Source organism: Aethina tumida, chromosome 3, assembly GCF_024364675.1.
Source record: "Aethina tumida isolate Nest 87 chromosome 3, icAetTumi1.1, whole genome shotgun sequence".
Lineage (NCBI taxonomy): Eukaryota > Metazoa > Arthropoda > Insecta > Coleoptera > Nitidulidae > Aethina > Aethina tumida.
The window spans coordinates 20,707,320-20,721,607 of record NC_065437.1 but is presented as its reverse complement, the minus strand read 5'-3'; the positions used below and the strand labels follow the sequence as shown (position 1 = coordinate 20,721,607).

The following is a 14,288-nucleotide window of genomic DNA, read 5'->3' as shown; positions in this document are numbered from 1 at the left end:
TTTTTGTTAAAAAACAACTATTCTACAACATTCAAATAAAATATTTGTTTTATTCCAGACGATCCTAATTTTAAGAATTCCGATTTTCCATAATGTGCAAATTGGATTCACCGTAAAAGTAGAAAAGGTTCAAAGGATTTCGAAAGGACATCTTGTACACAAAAAACAACGAAGAAGTATCTAGGAGATTTACGAAATGTATTAAAGTTATTTGACACATAATTCAAAACAAATAAATAAAAAAAATAATATATATTTTTTTGTCAGTACCTATTGTACTCACTATATCAAAACTAATACATAAATCGAGTTTTCTGCCTCTCTAGTATACACCTGTTTTCTGTTAAATGCAGAAACAAACATATGGAATAACCGACCATCTGTTATGGAATGGGGGGTTGTGTTAGACGTCAAGCTTGGATTCACTAAATGCGTACATGTTTATAATTTTAACTAGAGCAAAAGGGTTACTGTGGGAATTTCTCACAACTTGCGAAAAAAAAAAATACTCTAGTCTACACCATATCCGTTACTAACACTTACTATAATTTTATGTACATACATCCTTATGTTGTGGTTTTATTTATGTAAACAGTATTTCCATGCTCAAAAATAAATCTAATTATTAATAATTGATAACTTGTGGTTAAGTAGTTATGAGTGCTGTTTATACAAATTGCTGTTTGTGTTTGTTTTCTTAGATTCTGAGTTTCCACTACGTAAAGAAAAAACGTTCCTAGTATTTATAACTAGTAATCGTTTAAATTATATCATATATTTCTATTACAAAAAACGTAAATTAAATGAGGAAAATGATTATTTGTAATTTTTAACGGATTTAGTTAATAGTATAAGTAGCTAATTACGGCAAAGCCACGGGTTGAAAAACTTTAATTAAAATTCAAGGTAATGAGGATAAAAGATGTAGAATTAAGTAGTATGATGTCTCATAAAAAATAGATAAATATTAAGTCGACACATTTTATACTTATTACAGTTAATATATTATGTTGACATTTATTGTCGTTTACAATCAAATTGATTAATAAATAAATAAATTTAAATAAATAAATTAAAATATATAGTTTAAAATTAATTAGTAATTAATTTTGGATATTTAATACTATTTAAAGATTAAGAAGGAAATAAGAAAGTGTATCATACACCGTCACTACACCTGTTACACCACCTGCCCCTAATGATGTGGAACTCACCTCAAACAATTGACCAGCTGTCGTCGAACTGGGGTTGCACAAGACATTTAATTTTTGACCATTCAACATGATAACAGTAACAGTTTTCCTTTGGCCCTTGGAGTCGGGCATCGTCAGCTGCTTGTTCGCAAGACCCGCACGTACCACGAACTCGGGCCCGACGCATTCCCTCGCCGACGTACCAGTGACTTTAGCTGGAACTTCCATACCGGCCCTGTACAGTCTCGAAGCCGCCCGCTGGACTGGGTTCCTTCTTGGCCGGAGTCGAGGTGCCTGGCCACCCTGCCCCACGTTTATTGGTCGCGACAACTTCGCTCCACCGGTACCACCCCCGTTCGCCCTGCCGACGTAATTAACGTTCGCGTTCACTTCCCTGTTGGCGTCGAGCTCACTAAATATATTTGCGGTCGGCACGGGGAAACGATTATTTTCCTCGGTGAAATATCGCGCGTCTGACACACACATAGATTTCGGTCGAACTACGTTTCCTGGCTCGTTGTTGATGGGCACCAGACTCAGATCTTCCATGCTGGTGCTCGCCTCTTTCGTTGAACGCGCGTTGTTTTCCGTGCTCCTGGTCAGGCCCATCCACCTCCTGGGAATTGTCCCGAAAGCGTCTGTGTTCGATTCAGATCTGGAATTAATTAATACTTTATCGTATTGTATTGTGTGCTCGTGAGGTAATTATATAAATTCTTACATATATTAATGCAATTAAGTTTGAAATAACAATATGTGAGTACGTCTCGTTGAATAACTTCATTTAGATACTCTTTGTCAGGGTCGCATTTTATTTCAAATACATGGTATATGTATATTTTGTTGTGAAAATAATCGATGGTAAATATGGAAGACAATCACAACAAGCATTGCTAATTAAGGAAGTTTGTAAGAAATATATTTTAATAATCACTACATTATAATTCGGTAAAAACAACAATACAATTAAATTTGCAAATTAATAATGCTAATCATGCTAATAGCATCTGTTTTTACTTATATTTTTATATAATTTAGAGACTTAATTAATAATAAAAGATAGGCAGGAAATAAACAATTTACATACACATAAACATGTTACTCGTCATAATTTTAGATATTCTGAAAACAAAAATAAAATACAAGTAAAATTTTACAAAAAAGTTTTCAACGCTGTTTTAATTATTTATGCTATACTTTTAAATTTGTTCCTTCTACTCGAAGTCATATTTAAATTATCTACAATTTCAGGACAATACTATTGTTTTTTACTAAATTGTAATTTTCTCAATTACACATTTTAACTTCAATGACTGTGAGTTCATGACCAAATTCTATATTTTATTATAAAATACATTTATAATAATACGAAGTTAATAATTAATTTTTTAAATGCAAAAAATATTTTATCCAATAAAACAAGTACATATATTTTTAATTAGACATTTAAGATTCTACTCATAAAAAGAAAATTGTATTGTGTGAAAATTGTGTAACACCTTCCAGAATTTAACCCAGTAAATTCATGTATCAATGTATCAAGTATAGATTATATTTTTATTTAGCAAAAAATATAAAAGTACTCTAAACAATTTATTACACAAAATCACATAAAATGATGATAAAAATAATAAAAATAATATTGTACTCTAATTAATTTATAAATAAAATAAAATTATCAGTAAATGTAAAAGCAGAACATATTTACTTGGTCCTTAATTATTCCATGTATTTCCCCAAAATCTTAACTATGTCAAACGTACACTAAGGAATTCGGTAGTAACGTATACGGATATGCAATCAGCATTTAGAACGAAATTTTGTAATTCTATTTGGTATCTGAATGTAAAAATTTTAGATTTCAATTTCAATAATATTGTACTAATATACCAACATTGGTATACCAAATTTAATAATAAAAATATATCTTGTAGGAGAAATACTTTGAATTATAATATTACATTTCAATTCTTTTTATGTTTCGTATCCATAGATACTTGTGTGAGGTTAGTATTGATTTTTCAAAAAGAGATATTCGAGTTTTATATTTTATTGTTTGTTTTATCTAATTTATGATTATGTTATAGCCAAGTGAAATGAAACCTTGAAAAAAGATATACAGACAATATATACTGATAAACAAAGTATACAAGCAATTTCAACCTAAATTATGTAAAAATAGAAGTTTTTTCGGTACAAGTATTTCATTCTTGTTGCGATTAAAATATTGCTTTAGCACCTTCACCCCTTCGAACCGTTGGTTTCTGTATAAAGTAACTCTCTATTGTAATGAATAAATCTTTGGTAAGTTATATGATTGGCCCAGTACAACAGACCTTTCCGTTTTTACAATTATAAACCATACCCTTGAATATAATTTATCAATTATTAATTACTTAATCTTACGAGAGACGAAAGGAGCACTCATGACGACAACAGATACTTCAAATCACGAGCCAAGCCAGTTTGAAATTAAATAAAAAGTTTTCATTTAAAAAAAATATATAAATCAAATTTGTCATTATTTATTTTTGACTTCATAACTTAATTTTAATTCATAATGAAGTAGTTTATATTATATTTTGTATATTAAAATATAGAATATTTTTTGTATATTAAAATGTATAATGGAAATAGAATGATTAAATTATGTACTAAATACAAAATTTCAAGTAAACATTAATTACAAATCTAAATAGATGAGCATTTATAATAAATTATATTTAACAGCACGTGCATATTAAATTGAATTATATTACCACAAATAAAATGAAAACTTTTTATTGACGGCCATGATTTATTTCAAAAACAATGTAGATTTTATGTAAATTTTAATACAAATAGTAATTAACTTACGGTATACTTAATTTATTATTCGGATAGATATATTAGGGACAATAAAACATTCACTTGCATACAATAATAATATAAATTTTAATTGAATTTTATAAACAACTTTGTTCGGAAATGACTATAATAAAACATCTTTTAATAAAATCTTTAATTCCTCAATATAATGTGTAAATTTGCACGTCAGCACATAATAGTAGTGATTTTGATGGACGTATAAACACTGTATGTCTTAACATATTGTTCCATTGTTGATTGAATCATTAAGCAGTTAGGTAATGTTTTTGCCTAAACAAATAATCAGTCATCAACAATTTTAAAACGTGTACACCAGGGTGGGCCAAACAATCGACTATATCTTTTTTTAATTTCCGACACTAAAAATTTGGTTCTTAGGCCCATTTAAGAGATATTCTTCAAAGATGAGCTCTTAATTTTAATAGGAAGGTCCTCCCCATTTCAATTTTCCATTTTTTTTTTTCAGTTTCATGTGACAAAATCTATATATCTTCATTACTTGATCGTACAGAAAATGTATATTTATATTTCTTGTAGGAAGTTGGACGTTCCACAAAAAAGGTATTTTACAATTTTTTAATAACTCTTATCATTTTGAAGTTATTGGAGGTCAGGATTCTTGAAGAATTTAACAAAAATTTCTCTTTTACTTCTAAATTTTATAACTCGTAGATAAATAAATGTTATAAACTAAAAAAGAAACTTTTATTAAATTCTTCAAACTTTGACCTACAATATCTTCTAAACAGTAAGAGTTATGAAAAAATTGTAAGATACCTTTATCGTTGAGCATTCAATTTTCTACCATAAATATCAATGGAAATTTTCTGAGCGATCAACTAATGACAATTTTGCCATACGGAATTGAAAAATAAGATGAGGATTGAAGAACATTTTTTAAAGGTGCCTTGAGACAAATTTCAGTGTTAAAAAAACAGTCAATTTTTTTGGCCCACCTTAGTGTTAGAAGGGTATAAATACCTATTTCTTGTCCTAGGTCTTAGCTCTGGCATGGCAGGAGGTCCCCACGGAGTGTCCAATGCGACTTCCAAAGCTGCCATCGCTTCCTGATGTAGATCCATCACGATGTGCGAGAACGGTCTATTCTGCTGCTTCTTCCTGCAGTATTCCGAAATAATCTAAAAAGTGAATATGTACAAATTAAAACTAGTGCGAGTCACATGCATACCTGTCCGAATAAAAATGCACAATTGTTCTTCTATACGGTGTCGCCAAATAAAGGAAAATCAATTATAATTTGTAAATCCGCTATGAAATGCGCCGTGCATAAATGCCGTGTAACTATGAGAAACGTTTAACTGTTCGTTCCGGAATTAGTTTGTATTATATTATTGTGCACACAAATTACATGGAAATAGTGGTATTTAAGGTAGTGTAACAATGGAATGAAAATAATTTCACGTTAGTTAATTTCGTACAAAAACACTTTTAATAACAATTTCGAATTCGTGTCGATAATAATTTGCATAGCACAAACATGTATGTGAAATTATGTTTTTCGGTTGCTCATTAATACTGATTTAATGGAATTCGTTCACAAGTAAAGAAGAAAGTTTGATATATTTTCTTATATCTATAAAAGGATTTCCTTGTTAGTTCTAAACTTTTAACGTTGAATTTTGAAAGACGGTTTACAAATCACAACGTCATTTGGAGGACGCCATTTTAAAGTAATATTAGAAAAGTTTAAAACTCTTGAAAGTATCTACCGTATATTAAATGTTTACACCATTATTCTAAATTTGATAGAACTGATAAAGGCAGTGATATTTTAACAGTTATATTAAATTTCAAAAACATTCGATATTCTAAGAATGTTTGCCTTTTTTGCATACTTCAACGGCAGATTTCACAAAATAATATTGTATATAAGCAGAATAAACTTAAAATTGAATTTTATAAAAAAATATGTAGTACATAAATGATTTGATAGTCGGCACAATTTTCTCCGAATATTAAATGATTTCAAATCGAAGCGTGTTGGCGACAAATTAACAATATTGATTTATACCAAATTAAACTCTCTCGCCAAATCTCTTTATTGAATGCACTCCGTCTCCAATTACTAACAATTTATTGAATCTATCGAAATACATAAATCACAACAAAATAATTAACAATGTATTCCTGTCAGTCATAACACGACCTCGGTACAATTAATTATCATTTTCTGATTAGCGTCTTGATCATAGACAGATGTGACGGTCAGGTATTCACTCTATAATTTATAGAAGCTTGTTAATGATCACACCGTAATTTTGGGCCGAATTTATAGAGATGTATCCAACGTCGCAGCTAATTATTAGATCTTTGTTAAGGTTAATATACTACCATGGTAGTAATTGGCTCTAAATGTAGACTATAAAGCAAAATAACTATTTAATCCACAAATTGTGGGTATACATTAGAAAAATATATCACGTTTTTTGAGCAGATGTGAAAACGTTTATAATTCAGAAAGCAAACGACTTTTACCGATTAAATGTTTGCTTTCAATTTAAATTCAAATAAAAAACACACCTTGTTGGTAAAAACGGATGATCCAAATTTTTAATTTTTGATAGGAATGAAGATTAATATTTAACATTTTGTAATTTATTATTATTCATACATGTATAAACATACCTCTGAAATTTTATATGCAAAATCTTTGTTTACCATAAATACATCTGATTTGAGTCTGTATAATTTGCATGAAAATAGTCGCAAACATCGATTAACAGCAACCAACATTTCACCGAGGAAGATGAACGATGATGTACTCATATGGAGATGTATAGGTGTTATACAGTGAAACCTAATATTTCAGGCATGATGAAAGACTAAATCAAATCATGTTACTTCTCCAAATTATAAATTACATTTCGACAGAAATGTCACTGATAAAATATTAATATGCTCACCTTTCTATCAAAGACACGAAAATGATTTTAGAAGAAATTAATTTTGTATGCAGTTTTATATTGAATTGTACCTCAAATATAGGTTACATGTACGTATTTTTAGTCTCATGTCTGGAAAATTCAAAATATCCATTTGCAAAAAATAAAGTGCTCCGATATAATCTTAGAACGTGATTTGAATATAAAGTCGTTTTATGTAACGAAAACTTTTAAATTGGCTTCTGTGTAACAAATTTAAATGTTATTGATTATGCAAAAATTATTTGTGGAAGATGGAGCCACGTCTTAAGAACTTTAGAAAATATTTTTGCTGAATATTAAACTGACTTCGAGAAAAACAAGCAATTATATTTAACGCTTTTTAAATATTACTTTCAGCTTGTTTTAGCCAACGTAAATTTGGATAAACCTGAGGAAAGATTTATGTTTTAACTTCTTTCAGTTTCTTAACGTCAAAAAGAGTATTACTTGGAAAACTTTCATTCTTTAAAAGAACAACAAAACACTGATTCTTGGCAGCATCAATGTCAATCACGCCGTATTATCATCATCGACCGCACTACTCCCGCCGTCAACTTTATTCACGGAACCGTACTTTAATGGCACCTTATCATCCCCTTATCTCTACCGTCGCAACAAGTTCCAGAGAACGAAACAAATGCCTCTGATGTATATTAGATCAACGGCTTTGAAATCTCGATAAGTTGTTTCGAGGGTTTCAAATGCTCCGCCAAAAGTCAATGTGATGTAAAGAGGAGTTCTGTGAAGGTGTGTTATGAAATTCTCACTTCGAAAAAGCAGTCACTAATATAAAACCGAAGCCGACACCAAACTGTTATCTATTATTTCAAACAGAAGCTCGCCGGTGAAGGACCAAAGCCCTAAGGCAAGCCACGAGTTGTTCAAACTTGAATGTCGCGATATGGTAACGTGGCACGAGAAAAGGAATGAATGATGAGATTTAATTTGCTTAAACTGGAGTCACCTTTGAGTCGGCACATATAAAAATCCTTCCATTCAACATAAAACACCTCGGTCCCGAGATAATTCCCTTGAAATATGTACTGCGGAGGGCGACACAATTTTGTAAACTGCATCCATACAATGCACGTAATGAGCATAAAAACTAAGTTATTACTTTGAAAGGCACGAACGTGCAATAAAACAAGAGTAAAATGTAGGTCTGAAGGGAAGGTTAAATTTAGATTCCGCCATTTATCTGCCGCCACTGTTATAGTTTGTAGGAAGTGGCGTTCTACTTGTCATAAGGGCTTTAATGGACTTTATTACATTCATTTTCAACCGGTGTCTTGTCTTCTGCTAAGCCCTTTCTGCGAGCTTACAATCGTTTATCAAAGTGAATATTCAGCTTTATTCGCCGACTAATCATCGAAGAATACAATCATCTGTTACATTCAGGAAAATCCCTGGCGTAAAATACTTTGTGTAATTAAATCCTTCGAAATTGCGGTTACGTGATTGGTGAAGATGTGAAAAATAATAAGTTAATGGAAATCAGTTGTATAGAATTACTATTGTGAGTTTTTGGTTGTAAAATTATTATTAACAAGAGAGTTAACAAGTTATTTACTTCAAAAGAGATTATTAAAATATATAAATAATGAAATTAAATTTAATTGTTGAATATTGTGAAATAATTACAAACCATGGGAAATTTTATTTTCATATATACCTATCGAAAAGGGTTTAACCCGACTGAATTTTGAGAGGGACTATGTATGACTGAGACACAATCAAAGTGTTTAAGGAACACCCTAAAAAATCAAATTAAATTTAATTAAAAAGTAATTTAACTTATAAAAAACTTTTATTATTATGGAAAGGACCATCTAAGTGACAAACAAAAAAGAGGGTTGGGTCATCACAACGTGAAATGGCTCGTCAAATGGACATATCTGTGAGTGTTATAAGCTCAGGGACACCCCAAAATAACAGTTTCCGATCTAACATAAGAGTTTCTTAGGTCCCACGATGTGATTATGTCAGCTCCAACCGTCAATAACGGAGTCCAGAGTAAGACCTATTTAAGACAATCTTTAAGGGTACCTCGATTGTTAAATATCGTGCTGCTCGTTTAGCTTAGGGACAAGAACATCTTAATTGGGGTCCTGATGATTAGAGTCGTATCCTCTTTTCTGATGAGTCAAGATTTTCCTACCACTAGATTTTGGAAGCATACATATCTGGAGAGAAGCTGGAAATCAAGCACGGCTACAACATGCTTGTAAGGTGGATTAATACTGTCAAAAGAACCAAGTTCATTATAATGGAACCTACTGTGAATGCAGTTTGATATCTCGATAACATAGTTTTACCAATTTCACCAATATGGGCTCAAATTCCATTTTTCAGCAAGGTAACGCTAGGCCACATATAAGCCAGCAGATTCCCCAGACCTTAATTCAATAGAAAAAGTATGGGATGCTATGAAAAGAAGAGTTTTTAATCTCCAAAACCAATATGAAGACCAGCAAGCAGCTAATTTTGGTCGTACAGGGGGTGTGGCGAAATCTGGACCAAAATCTACTCGATAGAGAGCCTAGGAGGTTAGACCGGATATTAATTTTTAATAAAAAAATATGTCATAATTATTATAAATAATATAATAATAAATATTTGAATATTTGATGGGTGTTATTATTTTAATTTTTCAAGGGGTTGTAACATGATTTTATTGTTTATTTAATTACTAAAAAACACTTGTGTTCATTAATTAATTGTAATAATTTAAAAATATTTAGGTATTCATTTGACCCATTTTCGTTTTTGTTTTGTTTTAGTTAAAAGTTATGTGGGCTAATTAAAGTTGCAAAGGCTATTTGAGTAGATATTCTAAAACATGTTATTTTAGCAATTAAATTGTCCAATTTGTCTTGCAACGAAAACACTGTCCACGTGCAATTTGCACTACCCAAATTGATGCTGTTAACTTATCAAGGAAAATCAATTGATGTAAAATGTATCTACCCATTAAATTTCCTTGTACCCTTACGTTGCTGATCTAAACTAACTTTCAATATCAATTAAAAGTTGTATTACCCAATGTAAACACTGGAAAGCACACAAACTTCATTATTTTAAGTGCTGTTCCGTTACAAGCACAAGAATGTAAACTTCATTTTATTGTTATAAAAAAATAAAGTAATTAAAATAATATACATTTGTTTTTTACATACATTACATTCAAATACATATATAAATAATGAGTTGGGGGAAATGCTGAATGTATTTAGTTTGTTATTTGTGGTATTATTAATAAAGTTTACAGAATGCTTTTTATTTTGCTGTTTTTATAGTTAACAGTTAGTTATAACATTAATCAATTTACTATTTGTAAAATAAAATATTTCAAAATCAATTTAAAATTTGATTGAAATATTTTCATAAATTAGTTTTTAAAGCATTTATTATATATATTTTTTTCTTTCTTTTGTTGAAAAACTGACAAAAGGAAATAAAGTGTCATCGATATCAATATTTTTCCAATTAGGGTGCTTTGGAACGTTGAACGAACGCTTCAACAGAAAAATATTTTTCTTCACAACAAAAGTTTTTAAACTAAATATTGTACTAGGTATAAATTTAATTTGACTTCCGACATCAGACCCTTTTCGGACACAAAGCTTAATTGGCACATGCCGACCCGCCAAGTTAAATTCGGATACATGAACGTTCCCTGACGTGACGTAGCGAAGTTGCGTAGTAAAAAACCCAGATAACTGATTGTTATTCTGCATTCCCATTACACAAAAAATACAACGCCAACACAACGACTGGATTTACGGACCATATCTCGCAATCTGGCTTGCGTTTCGAGCACCGGACATTTCCTGAATGTGTCGCGCCCCTTTTTTGATGTTTGAATAAATTTTTGTCTTCCGCTTAATCAGGATGCTGGCGAGTCTGCCGCACGACCATTAATCAACGAAAGGGTCAAAATTTAATAAATTATGGGTTATTTGTCGTGGTAGCACCAAAAACTTTAAAATGGTTTGATTTATATCAGGGACTAGGTTATTGATATAGGTAGTGAAATGGTTTATAAGAAAAGTTCTCTACTCGTTTAAACATTACCGTATTTAGTTTACTGTTGCGTAACTATTTTAATAATAACGTGCCAAGAGAACGTATCGAAAGGCTGCTCTTTGAAAGGTACTTACGTCTAGGAGATGCATCAAGGAAGCCCTGGACGTCGTATGGAGTTTCGTCATATCCGTAAGGACTTGACACAATTCACTACTCAGGCGAGAAGTGGCTACGTGGTTTGTCAGGGTTGCTCTTTTCAACGTCTCGCCTAGTGAGTAGATCCACATCTGAAAACAGAAGAGGAGAGCAATAAATATATGTTATTAAAATATTTACTTTTATTAAATATTTTGACAAAATTTTAAATTTACTTATTCGAAGCGAATATTAGAGAAAAAGTCATTGAACAATAAACGTTTGTTCTATTAAGGCAAATGTTGCCAGAGCAAGCAATAATTGAACATTAGAGCAGTACGTGTAATGCGTTTTACCGTATTATACACCTCGGTAAGCATTATTAGTTAAATGCCGTGCGGTGGAGGATAATATTCTATTGTGCTTGTTTTCTTAGAACCCCCATACGGTAACACCTTTGTGGGGAAGTTCTCTATGGGGAGTTTTATAAAATACGTCGTGGCTTCCTTTAAAGAGGAGTTGCACAATTAACACCCTCTTGGTACTCAATATCAAATTTCAAAGTGCACAATTTAATGCTAATTCATGGATTAACATTCATTTGTCTTAAAAATGCAACGTTAATTTGGTTTTCTCAATATGTTTATAATCGATTATTAATAATATAGATATTTTGTCTACATTAAACATACAACCCTTGTGACATAAAAACAAATATATAAAAAATCTATGCGTGCCAGGGATTATTACTCAACAAACATGTCGACTTCGCCTGTTTTTGTACAATTAATCCAACTTTTTATAGCCGAGCTTTAAGATGAACATTGAAAAGATTTTCCTTTTGAGTAAAAACGAAAGCAATTTATCAAGCGGCTCTATAGAACGACTTCAAGATTCATAGGCAAGAATGTGCACTTAAAATATTTTTTATTGTCGATGCTAGAATACTTTCTGTCCTTGGGTTGTTAAACATTGAGGACACTTTTTTTTAATTGAAATTATAACAGGATATGGAATTGATGGGAAAATTTGTTGTATTTTACTAACAACATTAACTGCTTAAGCTTGTCCATTTTTCTCGTTTAATTAATTTTTCGAAGTCTGCTCAAATATCTAATTGGATTACCATAATAAATTATTTTCTTTCACTTCTTAATACCTCCTGATAAATTATTTGGAGAGGCTCAACGGAGAACGTCTGCGTTTTCAAGATAAAAAATAATAATATCCAACTCCCTCCAATAACAGTTAGTAAGATATTCGTTGATCAAATTATCTGCCTAGTGTTAATACGATTTGATTCAATATTGTGTGGATATTATTTGATGTAATTGAAAACTGAAAAAATTAATTCATTGATTTATCTGTAATAAAATAATAACATCCATAACGCCGTTTTATTAAAACATTGAAAAGATAAATAAACTCATCATAAAACGAATTAATTCAATTGTCAGTTTTATTGCATTTAATTTAGTTATTCTTTATGGTTTATTAAATTTAATCGCTCTTTGTAATATTTAACCATTCAGCCACAAAAAACTATAAATTTACAAATGTATCCTAGCAATATTTTTTAAATAATATGGGTGTATATATATATATATTTCTACTAATTGTAAAATCAACACAAAAATCTGAATTACATTTATTTTTTGTTAACAACAGAGATTTGGCAGGAATTAATAGTAAAGTATTCATGAGAAACTTGAAAAAAAATGATGTTTCCGCCCGGGATCGAACCGGGGACCTTCCGCGTGTTAGGCGGATGTGATAACCACTACACCACGGAAACATATACCGAATCATGTTTCGTACGGTATTTAAACGTAGGACATGATTGCCTTAAACAAATTTATTTAAATTACATTAAATTTTAAAAATAAATACCGATGAATTAAAATAATTTTGACAATAAAACACATTTTTATTTACCTTTTCAACTTCCGTGTCCGTGCATTGTCTGTTGGGGCGGTATTCGGGCGCCAAGTATCCTGCCAAATGCGGGGGCGGGCCACTCGTCAACGTCGTGGTGTTGCATAGTTTCACTCGACCTCTCGGCGATATCACCAAGCTCGAGGGGGATATCAGTGGCACGCACGACGTGCCGGAAGCACCATCTGCAATGAATAGTTGCGGTCAGCCACTCGTTCAAAGTGAAGAAGGTTCTGGATGCCATCACATTATTGCCTTTAATGCCTTTGCATAACAATTTTATTTTCGAATATTTTCTTTTTAAATAAATAAAAATAATTTAAAAATTTATGTTTTATAATATTGTTATATAGGTGTATTGTAGGTTGATATAATGTAATAAATGAGTTGCATAAATTTATACAATTAATGAATATAAATTAACTTTAATAAGTGGAACAAATTACAATGCATAAATTTGAATATCTCATATTCCCAATTATAAAACCCTTTCTATTTATTAAATAAATACAATATATCATTCTGAAAATAAATAATTAATGTGTATTGTACATTATTGAAAATCTATACGAATAAATATTGCAAATATATTTTGTAATATTAAGAGTTAGTAAACAAGCTCCTAAATTAAACAACCGCATAAATTGTGATTTGAATAAAATTATTTATTTAAATTGATAATAGAGTAAAACTTTATACAATTTTATAAGACATTACTAAACTTTCAGTGCTAACTCATTTATCATCGTCAGGACATTCAACAAAATAATTGACGTTTCCCTTTGAGAATTGCATTCTCGGATTCCACTTAAGACAAATAATGTTCCTAATTAAAACGGAATATACAATTAGCTTCATCTAAGAAACCAACTACCAAATTGTGTTTTGTGTGTGACACTATTAATATTATCATCTTTTAAAATGGTAATGTTATTTAATGTGTAAGAACTTAAAATATACTCAATTTTATATTTAATTAAATTTACAGAACCCATTTGGTTTGGTTAAAAAAAACAATTACTCATTCGAATTTTCTTAAGAGCCATTTTATGACATTAATTAAGGTTAGATTTAAAATTTTACACCACAATAATTATATTGAAAATTTTCCTTAACGCAGCTCAAACTTGAAATGTTTACCTTCTCAAGTGGCACAATAGGAAACTTTGACAATTCCCTGATGTTA

General features: G+C 30.6%; 1 protein-coding gene and 1 non-coding gene across 7 annotated transcripts in view; both read right to left on the bottom strand.

Annotated features, from left to right (window-relative positions):
- LOC109607399 (tyrosine-protein phosphatase non-receptor type 13) overlaps positions 1-14,288 on the bottom strand; it is an 88,771-nt gene that overhangs the window by 4,653 nt on the left and 69,830 nt on the right. For all 6 annotated transcript variants that reach the window (XM_049964400.1, XM_049964398.1, XM_049964399.1 and 3 more), the window contains 4 exons: positions 13,103-13,287; positions 11,167-11,319; positions 5,043-5,200; positions 1,215-1,848 (listed from right to left, as the gene is read on the bottom strand). In XM_049964400.1, the coding sequence (XP_049820357.1) occupies positions 1,215-1,848; positions 5,043-5,200; positions 11,167-11,319; positions 13,103-13,287 (1,130 nt within the window). The remainder of the gene's footprint in view (positions 1-1,214; positions 1,849-5,042; positions 5,201-11,166; positions 11,320-13,102; positions 13,288-14,288) is intronic.
- Positions 12,890-12,962, bottom strand: Trnav-aac (transfer RNA valine (anticodon AAC)). Its single transcript has one exon. It is a non-coding gene; the product is annotated as a tRNA-Val (tRNA).